General features: G+C 42.1%; 4 protein-coding genes across 7 annotated transcripts; 1 reads left to right on the plus strand and 3 right to left on the minus strand.

Moving 5' to 3' along the window:
* On the minus strand, positions 1-3,901 carry LOC119885769 (DNA topoisomerase 1-like; the record flags this gene model as incomplete). The annotated part of the gene is given in 5 exon segments (XM_038695992.1): positions 1-35; positions 747-867; positions 1,014-1,110; positions 3,218-3,242; positions 3,744-3,901. Coding segments are annotated over 5 exon segments (311 nt in total), but the record flags the coding sequence as incomplete, so codon positions are not given.
* A 751-nt stretch (positions 3,902-4,652) lies between these two features.
* On the minus strand, positions 4,653-11,239 carry cyldb (cylindromatosis (turban tumor syndrome), b). 2 transcript variants are annotated; one of them, XM_038695994.1, is made up of 14 exons: positions 11,079-11,239; positions 10,188-10,702; positions 9,733-9,862; positions 8,988-9,235; positions 8,728-8,896; positions 7,774-7,906; positions 7,479-7,583; positions 7,261-7,340; positions 7,067-7,133; positions 6,829-6,961; positions 6,605-6,713; positions 6,368-6,486; positions 6,059-6,239; positions 4,653-5,833 (listed from the first exon to the last, which is right to left on the minus strand). In XM_038695994.1, the coding sequence occupies exons 2-14, from the start codon at positions 10,620-10,622 to the stop codon at positions 5,628-5,630; spliced, it is 2,115 nt and encodes a 704-aa protein (XP_038551922.1). In that variant the 5' UTR covers positions 10,623-10,702; positions 11,079-11,239; the 3' UTR covers positions 4,653-5,627. The 2 variants fall into 2 exon arrangements, with proteins under 2 accessions (XP_038551922.1, XP_038551921.1); XM_038695993.1 differs by having other exon boundaries at positions 6,059-6,263.
* A 906-nt stretch (positions 11,240-12,145) lies between these two features.
* LOC119885771 (glutathione hydrolase 7-like) lies at positions 12,146-16,244 on the minus strand. Of its 3 annotated transcripts, none has more exons than XM_038695997.1 (15): positions 16,061-16,244; positions 15,600-15,799; positions 15,374-15,525; positions 15,161-15,278; positions 15,021-15,088; positions 14,859-14,932; positions 14,564-14,745; positions 14,362-14,449; positions 14,147-14,205; positions 13,965-14,053; positions 13,389-13,541; positions 13,151-13,268; positions 12,932-13,069; positions 12,722-12,821; positions 12,146-12,613 (listed from the first exon to the last, which is right to left on the minus strand). In XM_038695997.1, the coding sequence occupies exons 1-15, from the start codon at positions 16,188-16,190 to the stop codon at positions 12,480-12,482; spliced, it is 1,803 nt and encodes a 600-aa protein (XP_038551925.1). In that variant the 5' UTR covers positions 16,191-16,244; the 3' UTR covers positions 12,146-12,479. The 3 variants fall into 3 exon arrangements, with proteins under 3 accessions (XP_038551925.1, XP_038551924.1, XP_038551923.1); XM_038695996.1 differs by having other exon boundaries at positions 14,147-14,235; XM_038695995.1 differs by having other exon boundaries at positions 14,147-14,277; positions 16,061-16,243.
* Positions 16,245-21,021: 4,777 nt separating this feature from the next.
* On the plus strand, positions 21,022-24,563 carry snai1a (snail family zinc finger 1a). The gene is made up of 3 exons (XM_038695999.1): positions 21,022-21,326; positions 21,863-22,384; positions 23,071-24,563. Exons 1-3 carry the CDS (start codon positions 21,251-21,253, stop codon positions 23,256-23,258), a joined length of 786 nt encoding a protein of 261 aa, XP_038551927.1. The 5' UTR covers positions 21,022-21,250; the 3' UTR covers positions 23,259-24,563.

A 24,563-nucleotide genomic window follows, 5' to 3' on the forward strand; every position in this document is an offset into this window, starting at 1 on the left:
TTTTCCTTTTTGACTTTACCATCAAGGGACTTAATCTGAAATATTTAAACAAAATTGTTAAGGGGAAAAAAAAAAAAAGTTAAAGTATAACCTCAATTTGTTACATGAAAGCTCATTGGCAGTCCAGTTGTTGCCAGATATTGTAATTGTGAAGGTTAATCAAAAATGCTAGCTTTTAATTATGGGGGGTGGGAGGTACTTTCCTGTAGTCATTTTTTAATGAGTGGTAGAAGCTAGAGCATCTAAACCATTTATGCATCATAGCCCAGATTGTTGGTCACTCCCATCATACGGTGCTATGCAATAGCTTCGGTCTATGTTATAGACCAGTTGCCCTCAAGATCCACCGTACTTACATACCAGTTGAGTAGACATCAACCCCCCCACCCCCACCCCAACCCCACAAGCACAGCTTTCTGGCTGCTTGAAGCCATCTGAAGAGATTGAGAAGATGAACCAAAAAAAAGTCAACACATGTAGCGATCCATTTTGTTCCTGTGGTTACGAACATCTCCATGTCCTGATTTAAAAAGGACAAATCTAACATAAAAATGCATAACCAAAAATGAATAAGCAATACATTTTGCTCGTTCGAATAGATGAGGGCCATGAACATGAGCACATGATTCAACAGAGTTTATTGTTGCAGCTTAATTCATAAAGAACCCCTAAACCACAGCCTTACATGGACAATCATCCTACACAACCACACATGTATTCTTCCACAAATTTGCATGGTAATTCACCTTCTCCTCCTTCCTCTTCTCCTTGTGCTTGTCCTTGTATTTGTCTGTGCTGCCATCTTTGTGCTTCATCTTTTCCTTCTCCTTGTCTCTGTGTTTTTTGTCCGAGGAGTCCCGGTGATCGCTAGAGGGTTAAAAAATAAAATATTAAATTTAGGAGATTTCAGCATTATTATTTATTACAGAAAACACTGCAGTAATCAAGTGGTATGCTTTGTCCACTTTAAGGAAGCTGTACATTTACGAAGATTCTGGAAGCACACACCATACCTGTTGCCATGCTTGGATTTCTCCCGTTCCTTATCCTTCTTGTGGTCCTTATGTTTGTATTCCTTGTCTTTATACTTGTCTTTATGCTTGTGAGAGTCTGTGAAGAAAACAGTGTCACATTCTTAAGTGAACAAGATATTGACTGAAACAATTAATGACTGCCACTTGTGTACAGAATCATACTGAACCTCATGTAGGAATCAAAGACAAACTAAGTGCACTCCCCTCAACCAGGTGATAATGTGGACAGGCTAAGAAAGGCAATGATCCACATAATATAGGAAGTCCACCCACATAACGTCATGTTTTTACTTAAGTCTAGCTTAAGTAAAAACATGACGTAAAATAGCTACACAACGTCTGGCCATGCACCACAATCTGAATGTCATGCCTTGTGTAGACTGAAAATCTATTACACAGTAGCACAGCACCTCCTACTGTCCGCATCAGCCTCATTGAGACAATACGAAACAAACAGGTTGAAACATGCTAGAGCACAAAGTAGACTTTCACCCTCTTTAAATATGACAGACACAGCTGAAGAGAGAGAGAAAAAGACTAAGTGTAGGAAAGAGCAATAACCCAAATTTAAAAGACGACACCTAAATCATTACAACAACCAAATCACATCTGTGTGATAAAGTGAGCCCATGGCTATAGACCTGGTCTTAAGCATAGCCGACAGTCCTAGTAACAAGCTGCATGTATTCCCCTGCCAGTGTAAAACACACAACTCTCATATTCACACTGAAAAGGTTCGACTTACTGATTCAGGCTCAAACAATCGCTAAACCCACAACAGGACTTGGAGCTTTACTTTGGTTGTTCCATCACTGTAAACTAGTCGTCTTTGTTCAGCCATGATGACAATTTGATTTGTATTGTCCTCTCACATCTAAGCCGAATCACTGTGCGATACATTTAAATGACCCTGCCCTTTTCCACTCCATTAAGTTACTGAAGACTCAACTCAGTTAACAGCCTGTTATGTTATTGACTAGTGAACAAGTTGTGCTAAACAGTCCAAAATGTTTGCATATAGTAAAGTATGTGCTAGTTAATGGTTGAGTGTGATGACAAATGCCAATCTTGCTTGTTAATCTTATGGAGTCAGACTGTTCAGTCCAGTCTGAAGGAAATGCCACTGGAAGTGAAGCCAAGGCCCTTTATGTCCAACAGTAAATGTTATCCCATTGCTGAAGAACGGAAACCAAATAAGTAGCCTGGTATAGTTGTCTAGATAATCTTTAACAATATGGATGCACAGGAAGTCAAACTCAGATAATCAACAACAATCATCATCATCAATCTTCCATGCGTGGATACGGAGAGAAGGCTGAACAATTTGTCTGAAATCTGGCATATTTAAGATTTTGTACTAGGTAGTCAAGTGTTTACAGTGTATATCATAGTAACTGTAGTAATTTTCGAGGTATGGATTATTGTCACTGTGTTATATGCTTGATATAGGTTTCTAGAGCTTAAACAGACAAATGATAACTCTGTACTGTCTACTTTTAAGATATTGTCCAGACCCTCTAATATCTAATACCTCGTTTAACTTACAATGTGACAATGAATTAAAGTTAATGACTTGTGTTGACTGTTGAAATGTGGATCCAACTTAAACGGTCCACTTTCTCCTAGCATGTTGAAATGTCAAGTCCCTGTAGCTATAATAAAAAAATAACTTTAGCTATGAAAAGGCGTTTAAGACCGCGTATAATAAAATCTCTTCTTTGTCACCACATGGGATCTTTATGAAGCACTATGCTTTCGCATTTCTCCACCACACAGCCATCTGCACTTCACAGCCTGGGTTCAGCTTGCAGTACAGTCAGGCCGCTACACCGAAAAAGAAAATGGCGCAGAGACTAAGTCCTCAACCCCCAAACCCTCACTTTCAGATGGGAAATGTGGTATTAAATGCGAACCGAAGAGAATTTTTAATACGATAAACTGATAAAACACCTCAAGGTGTGTGCCAGTAATGATTCGAATCGAGAAAATAGTTGGCAGAACAGCTTTTATTAGACCTCCCTTTTGAACAATAGGCGCTTGTGAGTGAGACAGAGGACTTAGTCTCTGGACGCCATTTCTGTCCTCTACTGAGAACTAACGTAACGTTACATTTGAGCAGTGAAGACATGTCAGAGTTAGAGGAAAATCCTCCTATAAACTTGTTAGCTTCATGTCAAACTTACCATTGAAACGGGAGCCACAGTCAATCTGAAAAATGAAAAACAGATGAATGTTAAATTTCGCAGTAGCTAACTAGCCGGCTAACTAACTTTGAACTTGCTGGATGGCACAGCGACAGTTTGTTAGCTACCCAGCTAGCTAGGCTAGCTTGCTACGCTGGTAATATGCCTTGGCGACTGATACCGAAGCCGCTACGGCTAACGTTGGCTACAGCTAACGCCAAATTAAATGTAGCGTTACCCCACTTTGTCTTGGAGTTCGTGCTTAGCTAATCAACCCTGAAAGCTAACTAGACATCGCCCTTGCCGTAATAGTACATATACAAATGTAATGAAACGTGTCAGGGGGATGTTAGCAACAAAATGAGTTGAGTTACTGAGTTGGGTTACAAACAGACTCGGCTAACGCGCGCTAGCGGGCACTATTCAGTTAGCCAAGTTACCTTGTCACACCAAGCAAATAAAACGTTAGCAAAAAATGTACCCGTTAACCACCAGTGATGACATGACTAGATAAATTTAATATTACCTGGCCCTCGCTGTTGGAATGGTCCCCACTCATTTCCTACGCGTCTTTGATTAGAAAACCAAAACTGACAAACGTGTAGGGTTACCACACACCGGCTAGGAGATGCAGGCAGAATGAAAAAGACACCGTTGTGTAAGAGATGTTCAAGTCCCAGTTGTACACTAATACGCATGCGCCATAATTTAAATGGAAGCGAGCAGTGTAGCTCCTCCTCTTCACAAAACGTGTTGCTCCGTAGGCCCAAGATTTTTATATACAGTCTATGCATGATGAGACACACCGTTCAGTGGGAGGTACACGTTGCTCCAGGATCATTGCAATACTTGTTTATCCGTTTATTTGTATTCACTTAATCTAATAAGTGACTGAGAGCAAAAGGAGAAGCTCGTATATTATTAATAATAATCAGATTTTTTATCATGTCTGTGGAGGTCTGTCCTTTGAGATACAGGCCTATGCTCTTGTGACCTTACCGTTATATCATTTAGTGAATATGCATATCAAGTAATTCGACTGTCTAATGGCATTGCCGAAACAAATAACGGAAATTGACATACATGTTAGTTGAGTGAGCTTAGTCAGCCTTCAAGACCTTGGAGTGCTGTTGTGCTTTTAATTATTTCAAAATTGGTGTAGGCCAGAATTTGTGGTTCGTAAGAGACAGGAGCCCATCCAGCCTATCATGAAACAACTCAAAGGCTCAGCCTTAAGTTGATAAGAAAATTCAAAGTAGAATGTATGGTTCAGAATAACCACCTGAAATGTCCTAAAAAGTAGGTTTCTGTCTTATGCCAGCTGGCCTTGGTGATTCTTTCTATATCAATAAAAATGTGTAGTCTTTCAAGGGGATTCCCAAGATGGTTGACAGGTGACCACTGAACAACTTAAAATCAAATCTGAAACACAGGAAAGAATCTAATAACATTTTTATATGATTCTTGTTATAGACTATTATTGAACACATTAATATTTCTGAATGTTTTTCCATCAACATATTTTCCTCAGAGGTTATGAGTATAATGTACATACTGGTTGATGGGCATGCATACATACATACATACATACATACATACATACATACATACAGGTAATGAGAAAAAAAAAAAAAAAGTATTTCTCAGTTAGGGATGCAAACAACTTGATGGTGGATCTGATTGAATAATGCTCAAGGCAAACTCATTTTGTCCACAAGAGGGTATCGCAATCCAAAATATTACCTATTAAGATTAACCTGTTCTCACAGAACACTAAAGCACTACTGTTGACTCAGATATAGTTCAAACTTTATCTTAAAAAAGGAGTTTAGATGTAGCTGATTAAACAGATCAAAATGCATTATTCCACAATGTAAAAAAAAAAAAAGGCTGCTAAGAAACATGATAGATGGTGGTGTACCGTAAGGAGGTTTCGTGTGATTAAAACTAAAAGAAATATTGTGCCACATCTAAGCTATAATTGCATTTGCCTGATTGTAGTAAAATACAGTTCTTTTTATTGTATAGTACTATATTATAGATCTAGCAATGTACAACTGACAATCCAGTTAAAATTTTCACCACCACACAAACATGTCACCAAGTGCTTCAGTGGACTTCATGTGTATGTTGCCTGGTAAATTAAATTAAAGACAGGAAAACAAGTGACAGGCAACAATTTCTTTTAAAACTCTTAGTATAAATAATCAGTGTAATAACAGCAAGACATTCAAGAGATAAAGACATTTCTGAACTACAATATTCTTTTGCTCTTCAACAATACTTTAAAACATCCATTTCAGTTCCTGCTGTTTAGATGTCACAAACACAAAATCTTGCTGATTAAGCAGAGATGCAAGGTTACTAAGGCACTGTTATGGGAACATTGTCTCCTCGCCCTCACATGCGTTTAAGACTCCTGATGGTTTGGCTCTGAAAGTGGCGTGGCTGGGTTCTGGTATAAAAACATGTAGGAGTCACACAGCAGCCTGCGCACTAGTTCAGGAGCCTGGGAGGGGTTAGCCCGAGCCAGCTCCTCCTCTGGCTGGGACAGGAAGTCACCCAGCTCCGGGCAAGCTCTGATCTCGGGAATGTTGTAGCCACGTTGATCACCACCTGTAAGGAAGGGTGGCCCTAAAGATTAGACATCAGCTCAAGAAGAGATAAAGACCAGTCATAGACGTCAGAGTGTGGCTTTATCTAATACTGTCGAGGCTTCACAGTTAACACAAACATCAGTAAGATTGTTTGATAATGCTATAATGCCATTTAGACTTCTTACTCAAGCCAAGAAACAACCTATCGATTCAAATAAATAAGACAAGCTGAAATCTTTCTTACCACATCTGTCAGCCATGCTGTCAAAGAAGAGCCAGGAGTGAGGATTAAGGCCATATTTGACAAAGGACACATAGTGGCTGGTTTGAATGCAGAGCACAGCAAACAGCTGCATCGTGTGCCTGGGCACAGGATTATCAGAGGATACTTCTGCTGGTACTGCTAGAGGTTTGGGGGAGTGACCCTGCCGCGAAGAATGAGTGTGCACCTTAAAGTTAAAAAAAATAATAAAATAACAATAAAAAAAAATTGTTTTACACTTTAGGTTTAGTCCGCGGGATATTTGACATCTAAAATGGCCATCTGGCTCACCTGTGTGTTGCAGACAGTGCAGTACTGTTTGATTCTCCCTGGCTGCAGTTTGCGATCTGTTAGACACTGAAGACACTCGTATTCTGCCAAACGCCCACAGACGAAGCATTCCCTTGGAGCTGAAAAATAGGTGAGCCGTAAATATCTTTAAGCTCTGCAAAAACAGTGTATTAAAAACAAGTATTCCAATAACAACCAATAGGATTTAAATCAGTGCCGATTATGCCTGTTCCTCACAGTTGTAAAGGAGATCTGTGATGTCTAGCTCAGTGGAGGGAATGATGTGAGAAAACATCTTATACTTGTTCCCAAACCTTGGCATCTGAACCATGAGACAGGACGGCATCTGAGGGGAAAACAGGAGAAGCAACAGTGGGATTACATCATTGAACCGAGGAACACTTGGAAAAAAACCCACTAGGGCCTTTTTCCCCCCCCTTTTAAGAGGAGCACACGCTCACCTCTTCAAACTTGAGGTCACTCGACAGACAGGATGTGTCCAGCAGCTGTTGCACGGTGGGCATCTGTCCCATTTGTTCTTTTTCCAGAAAGATCTGGAAGGTGTAGGCGCCCTGAGATGTTTCTTGTCCCGATCTAAAAAGGAAAAAAACAAACAAAAAAAACACAGAATTTCCTTAACTCAAATTCACACAGCCAAATAGGACAGGATGTTTAATAATGGGTGGCTCAGCGTCTTACCTGAGCTTGAGCAGCGGCTCCACGCAAAGCACCTTCTGAAAGAGGAGCGTGATGAACTCCTCTGGGTCTGCAATGAAGCAAAGCAAATGAAAACATAACTGTAAACTGGGATTCAGTATATTAATGTTGCAATGACTAAAATATCTGTTGAAATATATTTTAAACAAAGTATGTTTCAATGTATGGGTGTGCACCTTTTTCCTCTGTTCGGAAGGTGTCGCAGCCGAGCTGTTCACGGAAATTCATCACACTCTGAGCAGGCACAAAGCCTCGTCTGCAATAAATACATTAGCTATCAGTAAGCAAACAAGAACTCATACACTGCATTCACCAGAACAATCAAATGTTCAAATAATGTTCTTGATGATAATACAAAGCAGTAGTAAAACAGTCTTGAAGACCGACTTTATACCTGCGTAAACAGTTGACTATTTTTCTAAGACTGCAGGTTATGGGTTTCTCTGTGTCAGCAGGCTTCTGGCAGATATGCTCCAGGGTCACAGATGAGCTGAACAAACTGAAGAGAGACAATCACATTGTTTTATCAACTGAACACTTATCTGAATACAGTTCACTGTGCTCATTTAGTTGTACATGAACTTCCCCAAATAAAATTACTTTAGATAGATAATGTGAGATTAAAGTCAATCGGAGTTGAGTTTTCAGCGGCACTTGAGGAACACATGCCCTGAAGGGACGGGTTTTACCTGAAGAGTGTGGCATCAAGGTAACAGGAGTTGAAGTGACCCTGAATCCCTTTCATTTTTCCCACTAACAAAGACGAGGCCTCTGATTCAGGGATAGGTGGCGTATCTTTGTCTGAGTCCTCAAATGGAGAAACTGAAAACAGCAAGCAAACATCCAAACACAGACATTGCTGTTAAATGATATTAACACATTTCACCTGTAGCATTAGATTTGAGAACCTTTGTATTCTGCAACAGCTTAAATCACACAGGCATTTAAGGATAATGATTAATCTGCTTTTCTAAAGCAGGAAGTTCACAGGACTGTCAGGCATGTTCCTCTGTGTCATAAACCGTGTATTGTTTGAGGTGTCATTGCAAACTTCTCTTCACTAGAACCAGAAGCAGAAGGGTGTGAAAATGAAGTCAGTTAAACTAATTAGAAAGCATGATTTGTGCAAATTTTTTGGCCACTTGTACAAAATCCAAGTGTGACACTTCAACAGGATGCAAAGTTCCTAAAAACTGATGCAGTGAAGTTGTGTTGAATGAAGGAGTTAAGAGTGTCTTCAGGCAAAGACTTATACCCCCAAGGTGTTCACTGAACGACAAAGGAGATAATTCCTGCTGGTGGCAAACTCATCCTCCTTTGTTGGAAATTTACATGTTGTGTAACTTCTGACATATTGCAATACAACCCCCCCCAAAAAAAGTTCAGATGTTGCAAAATATCCTGTATCAATTCAATTTTGTGCAGTGTACTGCTCAGTCCACCACAGTTCAGAAAAGATCATTCTAAAGTTAAGCTAAATGCTTACTTTTATTTTGTACAAGAAAAATTAACACTGGTAAAAACGTAAGTTACAATTTTACATGACTGAAAAAAAACACTTTGAGCATTCATTTTTATAAAATGTGTGTAAATTTGAATTGCTTGTGCATGCGCATCCCACCAAACTAGGAGAATTGTCTAACCTGGACCCGCTTCAGTGGGTTGGTGGGTCTCACTTCCTGTAGAGGAGCAGAAGAACCTGCTATCGGGGCTGCACTTTGTGACAGGAACAAACAACCCCCTGTTCCCTTTGCAGGTGAAATACCTCTGGCTTCCGTACTTCCCATCAGAGCAGCCGTTCACATCATAGTCCTGAAACAATGAAAACCAAATCAGATATGGAGGTGTTTTGGATACCTAAAGCAGACACAAAACTTAACTGTACAAAAGATTAGTCACTCACCAATTCAATCCCAGCCCATTCATCTGTCTTCCCTCCAGGGACCCCCAACCACCGGACGACTCCATACACTGTGATCCCTGTGTTGGACACCACCTCCACCATGGATCCCACCTCAAAAGATGCATGAGACGTGCTCGAACTTTGGCTCTGAATGACACTCTGCTCTGTATGGTTCTCTCTCACTTGTCGTGCACGAGATCCTACATTTGGCATGGAGTTGATGCGAGTCACCGCTTTTCTGTTCAGACCTGCGGAGAAGTGTGGAGGGTGCGTGAGGACGGGGAGGTTGGTGTTTAGAAAGTCATGTGACATTTTTTGAGGGTTGTCACATGCATCAGATCAGATTGCAGGTGGCAACATGGCACAGGTGTACACATGAGGTATGTGACAGCTCAGAGAGCACAATGTGCAAAAATCACCATACCATAATATTTTACATTCCAGAGAAACGGGACCAGTTTTTCCAGTTATGTACTAGGACTGCTTCTTCAGCGCCCCCTCTGTAGTCACAAGTGTTTTCTCAGAACTATTATTTGGAGGTCGGAAGGGAGGGGGGTTGGAGATTATGTTTTGAACCCCCTCCACCAAAAAAAAAAAAAAAAAGGATTCTCAGTTGGATTTTTTTTTAAAGTGATTTAGTTTTCATAAACCTGGGACACCGCCACCAAGTACCTTGTGGTTCAGAAATGTCACACGCTGACTTTGAAAGAGGCAGGTGAGCTGTGACTTTGACCTGTTTACTTACTCCCACATTGGCTGTCTTTCCAGTGCAGTCCGAGGGGAACGGAGTAAGATGGGACCACCTGGACGATGTCAGCAGCACTGAACAGGGGCAGAGGAGCAGGTTTCTTGGATGACAAATTGTCATCAATGTCCTACAAGAGAAGACAAAGAAAAACATGTAACTCTATCATGTACTGTAACACAGATAAAAGCTCTTGTGCGTGTGTACATTTTGCCAAGTCACGTATCTCTGTGGCAATCTTTTGACCGATACTGTAAATACACAAAGATCACAGGAGGTGATATGATCACCCTTGTCTGATTTTTTCAGGTTCTATTAGGGTGCATGTGTAATTATTATATAAAAACCTGATAATTGCGCTATGCCACTACTATCTTGTTCTTTACCCTCACCCCCCCCACCCACACACACACACACTTTGATACTGCAAGAGCCATACAAACAACTCTACCCACCACAAATTCCACCTCAAAGCCAAGCATGTGCAAGTCGTCTTTGTTCTCCTTCCTCCCAATTAGCATCATATTCTTCACCAGCCCGGGCAGGTGTCCCTTCTTGTGCTTGACCACCACCAGGTCATCCTGAGACAGCTCACAGATGGCTGAGAACAGCTGCGGGTTACACAGCAGCTCAAGGCGTTTGCTTGCGGGGGAAACGAAGAGCAATAGCTGGGCTTGGTGGCGGGTCAGAGGGTACGTGTCCTCCCTCCTCACGATGCCTCCGGTCTTGGGGCTCCCTGCGTTGCTGCAGCCAGAGTACAGCAGCCCCATCAGCTCTCCGCCCTGCGTCTCTGCCTCCACACGGCCGACGCATCCTCGGCAGAAGCCTTTCCTCGCCTTCCCGCGTATCACGATGAAGAACTTCTCCTTTCCCACAGTTTTGGGCTCCATTGAAACCCTTTGTAAACCTTCACCAGTATAGTCTGTTAAATCGTTTTGAAACAGGTACTGTGCTTATAGAAGCAGTTAACCTGTGGAAATACAACAGGAGCACATTATTACATTGCGGACTAACAATAGCTCCTCGCGAAGGTTGCTTAATGACAAAGTTGGGAGAAAAGAAATTACACAGGAATTTCGAATAAAAACCAGATTTCCTGTTTAACAGTAGGCTATTCACCATGCCTCACATATATTGCCCACAATTGGCAAAACTGGAGCAACTTTAAGAATGCAGCCAAAAGAATGTGTGTTGTAAAACATAGTTTCCCTTAAGTCCCTGCAAGATATAGTTTCAATATGGAAACTCCCCGTTTAAATAAACACCTGCTCTGCAGCAGTACTCTTAACACATTTATAATCATTAACATTCATTAGAGTTGAAACAACAGATACTGCATTACTTACTGTTTTTATTCGTCAAGAGCAATAAGCCAGCTCCGCAACCAAACTCCACCGTTTCCACACGTATTAATTGCGCACAAAAGCATGGGATTCCCGCAGCTACAGATTTCTTCCTCTTGAATTCTACTGAATAGGTGAGGTAACCTGCAATCATTTAAATGCTGACCTGCCATGTGACCGACAACGCCCACAAAGTAGCCCAATCTCTCCGCCCTAAAACTGTCCTCCCAGCGAGATTTCCGCATCCACACATAACTGTAAATTTGATAAGAAAAAAGGGAGGCAATTGTTGGCTGTATCACTCAGCTGCAAGTGGAGAGCTAATTTGACATGCAACACCTGAACACCGATAAGACCACTGCACAGTTTAAGAGTAAACTCACGCTAAACTTTAAATTAGGGTCTAGATTAAATTCATTCTTTTTCTTTAACACAGCTCAACATATTCCAAATATCCTCCCTGTGGATTTGTTTAGGAGAATGCATGTAGGTCTCTGCATCAATATTCGGTGTGTATTTACATATCCATATTTGCCTCTAAATCGGTCTGCCTTTTACATTATTGCAGAATATGTAGTGACATGTTAGTATCCATCTCATGACCTTTGACTCGTCTTCTTTTCATAAACTGCTCTGTGTCATTAGAGGTGACATTAAGCCGATCCTCAGCCTAAAAACTCCTGCGGAGCTTAAATTTCTCAGAATATGGTTTGGTGAACACAACCAGTCTGTTTTCTGCTATTTGAGGCTTCACTGTAATCTTTTAAAAAATTACACGCGATGTCTCCATATCCTGATGATCATTTATCCCTGTAATATTACTCACCAGTGGCTGCAAAGAAACTGTATTAACGCATATTTAGCAGAAAGTAGCCAAGGCCTAGAGTGCAACGATTTGAGTGACATGTTTGTCTGCATGCAGTCTTAACACATGTGACAAGTCATACCCTGTGACGCAGTTGGCCTGAATGTCTGGCTTGAGTATCCTGACTGCACATCGGCTTTACATAACAGCCCTTATTTTCTTCAGCATGCATATGAACAGTGGCCATGCATTCTCAACTAGCATGAAACGTTTGTTCTCTCTCCTTTATTAAAAAGACAAAACAAAAAACAACCACATGACAATATATCAGATCGGAGCTCTATTGTTCATTTAATCCGTTTTAAAGACACTTCATATGAATAAACACGTTTGCCATCTTTACTAGAAGGTACTTGTTGCAGGACTGCCCTCTGTTGGCTGGTGACCACAATAACATGAGCTGCTGGAGAACAACAATCCTAAACATAACTTCATACAGAGCAACAACAGCTCATCCAGATACGACTTTATAATATGCCTTGAAAGATATTTATGGAAAAAATTCACGAGAACAATAAAACTATCATAAACTTATCAGATTATTCTGGTACTGTTAAGGCCGTGATGTCATCTTTGTTCCTCAGGATCCCGTGGACAACAGAGTTTGTCTTCACTCTTTGAACTACGTGGCCCTTTTCTTGCAAAAACTGCACACTCTCTTCTGGAAACTCAGCTGACGAGGGAGAATTCAGAAAGCAGGAAATGGCCAATATGAAAGAAAATGACTAATTTAATAGCAATAAATGCAGAGGTCAGCCACTGAATACTGTTTTATACGTACGGTCAACAAGAAGCCTGTTGGGCTGCAGTTGGGGATAGAGTCTTCTCAGGGGGAGGCTGCCATTTTTCTCTTTATGTAAGGACAGCGCAGTGATCAACACCTACGGTAAGACACACAAAACATCTAAATTGTAAATGATTTTGCATTAAAAAAAAAACCCATCTTCCACTGAATCAGAATCTAAATCTTCATAATGTGAAGTGATCAAACCTGGGTGATCACACCCAAACTCTGTTGTCCATCTGAGCTGCCTAGTGCCATGTGGATCCCACATTTGTGCCACGCTGGCACCACTATTGTGGGCATTAGAGATGATAAAGGCCTCTTTCCTGGCTGGACTCGGTTTCTCTATGGCACAAAGGGCAAGCAGTGAGCCATGTTTAAAAGAAATACTTTGTACCTTGTGTGAGGTTTCTAATGGTATTGCACCTGGTTGGTTTCGAGTTGCCCTCTGGTTTTGTTTGGCCAGGAGAAGTCAAGGATGAGGCTGTTGAGAATAACACCGGACCGAGTTATGATTCTGCTACCAAATGGCCTGCTCAAGGAACTGTGAGATCATAAAGACAAGAGATGAGATAAAATAATGTCAGCATGCCCTGCAGCACATACCATACATATCTTCCTGGTGTGATTATTTATTTCAGACTGCAGGCAGTTACATCATCACCTTGCAACTGATACCACAAGGTCATCTGGTCCCATGACTACTACTTGGCCAGCCATCACGTCTGTCTGTAGGGAGTGGACAACCGAGTAGGACTCGGGTAGAGACGTATGGGAGTAATTGATCCTCTGGCGAAGCACTTCAGCGTGGCTCTTGCTATTTTAGCGAGAGCAGTGAGAAAATAAACAGGACGTTAACTGAAATGCCTGATGTACTGATTAGTTAGTTTGGTGTTGTGCAGTAGAGATGGCAGTCTACTATGAACATGAAAATATGATTTATGATCTCAGTTATCTGTCATGAAGTAGAGATGAAACGCCAAGTTGCTTAATTGAGTAGTTGATGGTCAGAAAACTAATTTTGATCAATCAATTCATCATTTCAGTTGTGTTTTAAGAAACAAAGTATTCTCCAAGGCTCCAATGTGAGGATTTGATGCTCATCCCTGTCATATATAAAAAGGAAACATCATTTGGTTTTAGACTGTTGGTCAGATAAAACATGACATTTGGAGGTAGTCTGATTAATCAATAATGAAAATAATCTTAATCACAAGCGGGATTCTTCAGTGTAGTTTACCTCAGCATGTCAGAGAGCAGCTCACTCACTGAAGAGTTATATTTAGGGTCACCCAAACCACTGGCCATAGCCAGTGCTGCTTTCAGCGCCTTAATAAGGAGAAATGAATCCATTTTATGCAACTACCATTTCAACCAGACCATATTACAATAAGACCATATTTAGGCTTTGCAATCCAGTACCTCAGCAATCCAGTGGTATGTTTGATTATCTGTGTTATTGTTCTCGCTGAGATGGAAGCCTGCCAAAAGGTTGAGCGCTGATATCAATGCTGCACCAGCCGATGGGGGAGGAGGAACTTGAATAATAAATTCTAAGACAAGAGTAACACTATATAGATGAAGGTATCAAGAATACATACGCATTGATTTGGTCTATTGTTAAGTTTAGTTTTTACCATTGTACAAGCCTTCCACCGGCTGCTCCACTTGTACGCTGTAGTTACTGATGTCGTCTGCGCTTAGGACCCCACCATTAGCCCACACCTTTGTATGAAAGCAGAGGAAAGGCTGTTACATCGTTGCTAAACCCAGACAAAAAGCAACTTTCACCCGATAATTAAAAAAGCCTACTCCATTTAATGTGTGAATGCCATTAACCTCATCCTCCATCTCTTGTGAGACGTTCCCATCGTAGAAGTTCAACAGACCAGCCTCTAGGACGAGAGCCAGACTGGGCATCCTAAGAAATGAACCAGGAAGCAGAGCCTGGCCATCTGGGAAGAACGTGTCCCGAAAACGTTGCGATAGCTGCTCACCCTTCACCTTTGATATAGCCTCAGCTGTGGCATTAGAATAATGAGTCACATCGTGGTATTTCACCCTCTGGTGACATCATCATGTTATATTGTGAGTGGCTGAATGAGAAAAGCTAAAGAGGGATGGTTTGACTCACCAAGAGTGAAAGACACATTGAAACCTTCTTTGGCAACAGCAGTGGCTCGAGCAACCACATCCTCCCATGGTAGACTGATGGACAGAATTTGTGGTAAGAGGTGTTAAAAGGTAGAAAATAAAGACTAAACACCAGATGAATTGCACTTCAAAAAACTCTTACCTCCCATACAGGCTGTGAGCATGGTGTAACCCTCTGAACATACCTGGCACTCCCACATGAAGACCTGCCTGATCAAGATTATACATGCTAAATGTTGGTAAAAATGATTCATGATAGCCACCTTCCCACATTTATATTACCTTTACTTCTGAAACATTTTGCAGCATCTCCTCTTTGAGTGTTTTAGGTGCACTTCCCAGAAAATGTATCACCCTGGTTTCATTCCTATGGATGTCATGGACCAGCATCACCCCACCTCTACAGGAAGAGGAACAAGCAAAGGAGGAATTTGTGATCAGACACATCTATGAATATTTTACAGTAAGCATGTCAACATGAAATCAGTCACATACCCACCAATACCGGACACATGTGGATGCACAACACCCAAACACAGGGCGGCCGTGATGGCTGCATCCACACTGGATCCATGATCCTGAAGGACTCTCTGGCCGAGTGCAGTGCAGCGCTCGTGATCCGACACCAACACACCTTTTACAAACACCTGAGAAGTAACTGTAATGAGCATAAATAATGCACTTGTGGTAATCCTTGCATATGTTACATAGCATGACATACCAAACTTTCCCCCAGGTAAATATGCAGGATCAGAGCAATGGTCACTCCAACGGCGAAAGTGATAGGTACAGCATATACAGGTATAGGAGTGTCCTGACTGGAACAGTCCTTGTATGTCTCTTTGAGGTTGGACAGGTTTTCGTCCAACACATTTGAGCTACCAGAGGGCAGCGGTTTCAGAGGGACCTCCTTTGGGAGATCTGTGGCAGCAGCAAGGAAACCGAATTTAAACTTTTACCACAGTGTAAATGTTTTAGTTTTGCAAGCCACTGAAGAGTTTTCAGCCCAGGCAATCAAGATTCTGCCTGTTTTCTAACTTTACATCTAACCAGGTGATTTACAACCAAAGTGTTGCAAATTAGCATCATGGCAGGATTAAATCAGGACAGAAATACAGCAGCATCTTGTTTGCTGAGCGCTAGGATTCTAAGCCATTAATGCTAAATCTTGTTTCCTCTCACCGGGGTATTTATTCAAGTCACAGCTGGAGTCACTTGGTGACGAGCCATCAGTCAATTCAGATGAACGAGCAAAGCTTTTGTAACTGAATGTTAACTGCTGGATAAGTTTAGTTTCAGGAGAAACATCCATCCTCACTGTATTCACTCAATGACTAAGTTGTTTCAAGACCACAGTAGGCCTCCTTATTGGGAAAGTCCATAAACTGCACCCTTCCCTCAGCTTAAGCAATCAAAAACAGCAGGCGCAATTACCTCCCAACCAATGACATCTCAACATTTGTATCCGTCAAACTGTGAGGAGTTCAATGTCATTTGGACATTTTAATTTGACTAATAAATATAAAGCACAAGTTGCAATATTTTTTTATTGCCATTAAAAAAGGTTTTAAACCGAGTACATAGAGGTAAATGCATGTCGATACACAAATTACATCACTTTGTCCAAAGTGTTAGAGGATACATTTTGCACAGGCTGCACCACATGCACACACAAACAAGAAAACATGGTGAACATGAGGTGAACATCTTCATACCAAACTCATATACAGTACGAGTTACAGTGTAGCTGCCTATTGCCAGGTAACAGCTGTCAAGTGTTATAATTGGTTACACCAAAATTAGATGTATAGCTTAAATCTCCACGAGACAAAAATGTGTGTATATGTGCGTATTAGAGTATGTGTTTAATAAGTGTGATGCATGTAAGATTATTTCCTGGTTAACATTCGCAGTTGTACAGCCAGAGCCTCAGTGGCTGAGGTTGCGATGTCCTGGCTGTTGGAGGTGGAAGGAATGATGTTGGACTCCTTGGCGAACGCGGTTCTGGCGTTCAATGGCGTTGCGAGACGTGTGGTGTCGGTCCGTCCAGGCCTTAGCCTTCTGGATGCAGGTTAACTGTGTCACTTCCGCTGAAGCTTTAGGATGAGAAACAGAGCCTGTGATGGCTCGACTGGTGGTGCTGGGGCTGCTGCTCTGAACTGCAGGCTCTGGCTCGAACACACTGGAGAGAAACACAAGAAAGTAAGTGAATCTAACAACCTTAAGTCAGTATTCATCAATATAGGTTTATGTGAAGTTACATGGGATTGGAATAAAGTTGTGCGTTCATTTCCCACATTCAAATTTAGTATGGTAATGATGTTGAAATTCTACAACATCCCTCACCTTATGTCAGTTTCCATGTTTGCAACTGTGTCCCCATGAAGAGAAGAGTTTGATGGTTGGGTGTCAATCAGCTCTGCACCCTGGTTCTCTGCTGAACCCGCCTCTGCGGACACAAAATGGAGTTTTGTCATATAATTGGGCAATTATTCAAATAAAACATTCTTATGATATTAGGCTGCACAACAGCTAAACATGATGTATATTAAGCATTACCTTTTTAAAGATGATCATTATTTGTGTTTGTTTAATTTTTTGGCTTAACTGGCTTAAAGGCAGGTCCTCCATCATGAGTCTATCATGACTTCACATTTAATTTGCCCGTGCAGTTCGGTGTACACTTGATTACATGGCATGATTTTCCATACAATGCCAGATTATGATTTATGAATAATTTTAAAACAAAGCAAACTGCCAGTGACCTACCTAGTCAAAAAGAATCTCTACTCATCAACATGGCCAGCAGTGGCAGATTAAAGTTGAAATGATAAAAACACCAGAAAGATCAAGAAAATATGCCAGATTTTATAACACTGTATATATGTTGATTAGAGATATCTAAAGGACATGCTCCATGACTGACCTTGATGACCGACAACAAGCCACCCTTCTTCCACAGCTTCTACAGACTTGACATCTTCAGGGGTCTCCTCTTCGCCCCCAAAAATCAGACGGCTGATCGCCTTGAACATTACAAAACTTCTCTTTGTCTTCTCTTGAGGTGTTTGTCTTTGTTGCTCCTGACTTCCTTCCCTTCTTTGTTGAGCAGAACGCTAGGGTGTTGTGAGAGTCTTTACCTGCTAAAGACAAGAAAAATGCATACAGCATCACTGCCACCTTCAGTAATGCTAATTAAAAAACCCTCTTTAACTGTTAACTGGGTGATGCCAGTAGACCCTTCCTGCATTATTATTTTTCAAAATTCAAGAAATATGGGTCAGCTGACAAGAATGTCCAATGAGATTTCTTTTAATACAGTGATTTGAATAACGTTGCCCACTCCCCTAGAATTTCATTGTTAGGGTCCATCTGTCTGTCTCTAGACACATGGGGGAGGGGCTCCTTTTATCAAACATCTTGTCAGCGCAAAGCCTGGTCTGCACCTTTCAGTGAACAGAGATGGCTCTATGATAAACCACTGTATTTAATCAATTATTGACAGTGAACTGTTTCCTGCAGTGCACACTACCGGTGTTATGATGCCGTTTTGTTTTCAGTCACTGTGTGAGGTACACGTCACAGAAGTAGCAATGAGAGAAAGAATATGTTTAAAAATACCACTACAGCAACATGGATCAACTTTTCACAGACTGTATCCAGTTTGTATGTATTTTATACATGGTTTCAAGGCTTTGGGTCATTCCTCGCTGGTTTGCAGTAATGTCTCGCTAACGTTACGACAGCCAGTAATACACATCAAATCCAATTTTGGGAAAATAATCGAACAAAATTTGTCGCTAATGACCACAACTATAATATAATAATGGTGGCCTGATTATTTTCTAACGTACGCAGTGGCATATCTCTGTAAATTAGCCGTAGCTCTGCGGTGACGTACCTGCTCTTAGTGTTTCTCAGTTTCAGCCGCAGACCATGGTGGAGTATTAATTTGCACAGCTGCAAATGTTGATAAGCCTATGAAAGCGTATAACTGATCCACCCCTGAACAGCTAGAGTTGTTTTTTGTATTTCAAATCTTCAACCGATCAGAGACAACAGAAGAACCCGCCCATGTCCCCGCCCCTCCGGGAGTCTACCACCAATCAGAGGCCGCAGACTGAGCCCGTGGTTTGGTTTAATTCTGGGGCGAGTTCAGCGCCGACTAAACGTGGCAAAACGTTTTTTTCCCACAGAAACGGCGATGCCTCGAACACCCGGTGGTGTACGCATGCGCACTGCATTTTCCTGCCTTTAACGCCGTTGAGTTTATAAACTTGTTGCAGCGGATTGGGTTGCACCTGTGACACGCCCACTAAACAGAAGAAAACATACCTCGAAGCCCGTTGCAAGGACACACGTCTTTCTGTCCGAAAACGTTGGAAACCCGATGCAAAACGTTTTGAGATTGAACTCGCCCCGGTGAAGCTTAATTTCAATTAAAAATGTCTTCATAATGACCCTGTCCCTGACAGCAAATCACAACAAAAGACAAATCAGAGCAGTAGGTCAGTGTACTTGCTGTGCTGCTTAGGCAGACTCACTAAAATTACATTTGTGCTCAATGTAGAGAGATTAACCTTTGTGTCTTTGTGAAAACTTGATTCAGACCAACAAACTCAACAAAAATAACCAGGGCAAGAAATTGGACCTTCACTTTCTAGCTGTGATGCCATTGTGCAGCCTGTATTTCAGCCACACACACACACTTTTCTCTGGTGATTTCGGAGTTGGCAAGGCGAGAAGGTTTACTATGAGTGGCCGTCAATCAATCACTCCACATCAGACATAATTAAACGGTTGAAACGCGGACAAAAACCATGTAAATTAGGCCTATAGAAAACATCCGACACAACGCAAAGGAGATGCTGAAAAGTTAAGGGAGAAAAAATACGAGTTTGCTGAAGGCAGCTAAGTGCCTCAATATTACAGACTTTTCTTCTGTGCTGCTGTTATTACAACCTACCTAAAGACAGCAGTGAGGACGCCTGCAGCAGGGTGGGGAGTAACTTGTTACAAGTAACTTAACGGAAATAAAAATAAGCCATTGCCTTTTCACATTGCTTTATTATTTATATTTTTACTCTTTAATCCAATATTTTCTTTGGGCTAGTAATCTACTCTTAATTTCGCTACATTTTCAATTCATAACTTAACCAGTCTGTGATCTGCATTTTGCTTCATTAACCGAAATGAGTCATCCGGGCTGTGTGCGCTCGGTTACGCAGAAGAGCCCGGTGTAATTTGCTTCTCCTTTTTTTATGATCAGTCATTTCACAGGTGATCGTAAACCTCTGTAATAGCGCTCTCCAGGGTCCATTGGTATGAACTGCTGATATTGCATTACTCACTTTATACCAGGAGATGGTGCAGCTACTCTACGGAAGTTGTCATGAAGAGCTAAGCCTGAGACAGCCTGCGTATCAAGGTGTAGCCTTATTAAATAAAGTGTGACACGTCTGGCACACCGGCCACTCTGAGAATAGTGCTTTTAATAAAATTTTTAAAAAAAAGGTCTCGGACAAGCCCCCTTAACTCTGATGTAATGAAAATTTGTGTTTAGGATAAATATTATGCTCATTCATTCATAATGGTTTTGTTTTTAAGGCCATATTCCCTTCCAAATACCGAAATGAGGAAAACACCGGTGACTGGCAGAATGAGAACAAGCCAGTGACCACTGCCCAAAGTGATCGAAAGACATGCAGATTAGGTTTATTTATCTTTGCTCTGTGGTAGACTTTCTACCTGTCCTGTAGGCTGCAGTGGGCAGTTTGATGGTTGTTTCGCAGCACACATTAGAAGCAGCATGCCGTCAGTATTCACACTAGAAGCTGTCGCGTTTAAAACCTGGATTCAACTACGCCGTAGAACTGGCAAATTGTTTTTCTTCACATTTCCAGGTATCTGCCTCTTTGATTATAAGTTTGCACACTCACTTAGGCTACATACAGAATTCACAATAATTTGCCATTGTTCCTTCACCTCATCTTGTCTGCAGGTTAACACCAATGGATTCCCGTGTGTGAGCGCTGCGAGGCTCGTGTTTTTGTTGTTGTAAAGTGTGTGAGAATGAAGGCTTCATCCTGAGCATTTGAGCAGTGATTTGGGAGGTGGGGAGGGCCCTAGGGGCGAGCACACCCCTGCTGCCTGTGTCAGAGTATTTCAGAACAGAGGCCAGCATTTAGCCATTCTGCATGAAAGCCGTACACACACTTGTCTGCTCAAGTCCACTCTTAACTTGTGGATTTAGGAGGATATTTCTCTGTTTCCTGCGGATCCGAGGACCACGATTTGATTTCCTTTCTTTATTCTTGCTGAAACTGTGCGTCGCGAGGACACTTTTACGCACAGTTTGCACTCACAAGGACAATGCCTCGATCCTTCTTAGTCAAAAAGTACTTCGCTAAACAAAAGCCAAACTACAGTGAACTGGAATGTCAGAATGGTGAGTAATGATTTTGGTTTCTTGTATGATTTATGAAATCATCCTTAGATGAGTGCGCAAACGAGACAGAAAACCACCTGTTTTCTTACGTGTAGTTGCGACATTTTAGTTAAATATAGCTACATTTCGGAAATACACTGTTTTTGTGCTTCTTCTTCTTTTTTTGCCCCGGTTCAACCACAAACCTGACTACTCCCCGTTCAAGTCGGGGCCCGTTAGTTAGGCTACACGTTCTCCCTTTCTGCAACCAGACAGAGCTCCATTCATGTTACAACCCCTTGTGAATACGTGGGAGGAAACGGCCAATAGAGCATTCCCATGACTTCAGCTTTATGCTCAGTAATTGCTGAGAAAACAAGAATTTATCACCTAAATATAAATATAGATGGTAAAGGTGTAGTTAGTGAAAGCAAAAAAACACTCATTTTAAAGGGTGAATTTGTATTGCTCTTTAATTAAATCAAATATCATTGAACTTTTTGTGTTCTGTCTGATACTGAGTGTATGTTTGAACCGTCCTCTCCCTTCTGTCTCAGACACTTTACTGGACAGGTATCCTCTTGCTGAGCTCTCATCAGGAGACAACACCTCCACTGCCACCTGCTTCACAACAGGTCTGGTGTGGGACCTGAGCGTCTTGCCCGCCCTCTACCTGCCCACCTCCCAAACAGAGCCCTCTGCCACACCGGGCCCCCTGGACCTCAGCTCCCCATCCAGCCTCAGCAGCAGCGCCAGCAGTTGTGGAGAGGAGGATGAAGGACGCACCTCAGACCCCCCCAGCCCCGAACCTGTACACACATATGCCCCTCGCCAGCGGATGAAATGCACCGGCGTTATGCCTCACATCAGTCCCCCTGAGGAGGAGGAGGAGGAGGAGAGAGAGGCCCCCGTCACAGCAGCCAGGCCAGCCTTCCTATGCAAACACTGCCCCAAAGAGTACACCAGCCTTGGGGCTCTGAAGATGCACATCCGCTCACACACCCTGCCCTGTGTGTGTACCACCTGTGGAAAGGCTTTCTCCAGGCCGTGGCTGCTGCGCGGCCACATTCGCACACACAGGTAGGAACCATGTCTACAGACAGTCTACATTATTACACATCTTATGTGCTACATTTCCACTTAAGTGTTGAGTCATGAGTGAAGAAATCAGCATACGTGCTGCAAATCTCCATTTTAGATGTTGTTATTGTGAGTCAGCAGGTCACTCCTTCGGGCTGTGACGCGAGGGAGCAGGGCATACATGACAATCAGTTTGATGAGCTCAGCACTTGATCAGCAGACATTATCACATAGGGAAGCCCTCTGTAGACCCTGCGCTCATTGATCAGTCATTGTGTTTAATGTCCCAGCAACAATGACTCGTCAGGTAATTATCTTATCACGGCTGCTGGGGAAGACAGCAGATTGGGGACACAGGAGAGACAAAAGGTTTAAAGAATGCCTGAAGGCTCTTTTCTATCACTGAGCACTTAGTATCTGCAGCAACTTGTTAGCAAGCTAATCTCATTTGGCTCTGATTGAATCATGCTAATTCAGTCAGACTGTGACCCCACCAACCTACCATGTGCCTCTTCATTATCTTTAGAATGTGTGTGTGTGTGTGTTTGTGTGAGGTGTTAATGGCAGACTCTTGTGAACTCAGAGACGCCTGACTGTTGTCACTGAATGAGGACTGCTGTTATAGCCACATCTAAAGTGACTGCCAGTTAAGTTATATGACTTGTGTTTCCTCCTTATCACTGTCCAGGTGAGCGGCCATTCTCCTGCCCCCACTGTAACCGGGCCTTCGCTGACCGCTCCAACCTGCGGGCTCATCTGCAGACCCACGCCGAGGTGAAGAAGTACCAGTGTGGCATCTGCTCTCGCACCTTCAGTCGCATGTCGTTACTGCAGAAACACAGCTCCTCGGGGTGCTGCTCCACCACGGCGTGAGACAGCACAAAGAGAGACAGAGGGGACCCGCTCAGGGCAGTGGAGGGCTAGTGGCCACGGAGATGGGGGTCTACAAAAGCCAAGCCGGCCTGTTGATGACCTGTAAGGCCACAAAGAGCTCGAAATGGCCTGCTTTAAGAAACCTGGAGGGAATCAAGCCTCATTATTGGATCTGACTTTACAAGCATTTTAGCTTCTCTGCTCTGTGAAAAAAACATCTGAGGAGCAGATTTTTTTCTTCCAGTCTAGTTTGAGGTCTTGAGGCTGGATCAAATCTGAACAGCACAATGCCGTCAATCACTTGATATCAGCCCCTTTGTTGCTTTTGTGTCCATTCCAAAGACCAAATATGTAGTGAACTCATTGGGTTAAGAGGTGTTCTTTCCTGTCTCTGTCCTGGTGCCGGCCAGCTCAGGATCATGGCCTAGACACAGCTGCTGAGAGGTAGGGGTGCGTGGGTGGAATAAATCTCTCAGCGTGGCTCAAAACACACACACACACACACACACACACACACACACACAAAAGCAAATGCATACACAGCTGTCCCTGGTACTGTGGCGTAGATAGACGAGGTGCTAACAGGTGCTACAGCCATGACCTTCACTAGTTGATAGCAGGTGACTTCCACTGCCCTTGGTTTGCTTAAGAAAAAAGAGGAAGCATGTCATCACAAAAGAATGGCATCAGTTAGTCTTTTCACCAGTGGGGATCATTTTAAGCCTCTATTTTGACTACATCCAAACCTTCTCTTTAATCTGATGATTTATAGAGATAAGAAAAGCCGTTCTGTCTGTTATGTTCCAAAGAAGCCTCACTTTGCAGCACCACTGCAAGGTTGATGACAACGCAAGCCATGCACTCAAGGTTACCACAGTGTTAATAATGACAGCCAAAGCCATATTTTGTAACTTAAATGAATTCGTGCCTTGAAATTTTATTACTTTTGAAACCAAAAATGTGCCTCTTTTACCTCAGTTAGTATTTGTGGATTTAAAATAAGCAGTGATTGCAGTATTAGTAGAAACTATTGCCAAACAATTTGAAAAACTAGAAGGATGGGACCAAAGATTTTTAAGGTTTACGCCATGGAGACACGGTTGCCTATCATGTGATCAGAACCCTGTAAATGGACAGTACAAAGATGAATTTGTAACTTTCCTAAACATTTTATGGCAGTGTTTATAGTGCAATGATGACGATGTGTTATTTCAATTTTATACCATGCTTGTGTGTTCACTTGTATTTCTTGTATGTTGTAACTGATACATTTTCATTCAATAAAGTAATTTATGTTTATTAAAA

The sequence above is a fragment of the Micropterus salmoides genome, unplaced genomic scaffold, assembly GCF_014851395.1.
Source record: "Micropterus salmoides isolate LMB-PRFRI ecotype aquatic unplaced genomic scaffold, ASM1485139v1 Ms_hic_scaffold_4, whole genome shotgun sequence".
Classification (NCBI taxonomy): domain Eukaryota; kingdom Metazoa; phylum Chordata; class Actinopteri; order Centrarchiformes; family Centrarchidae; genus Micropterus; species Micropterus salmoides.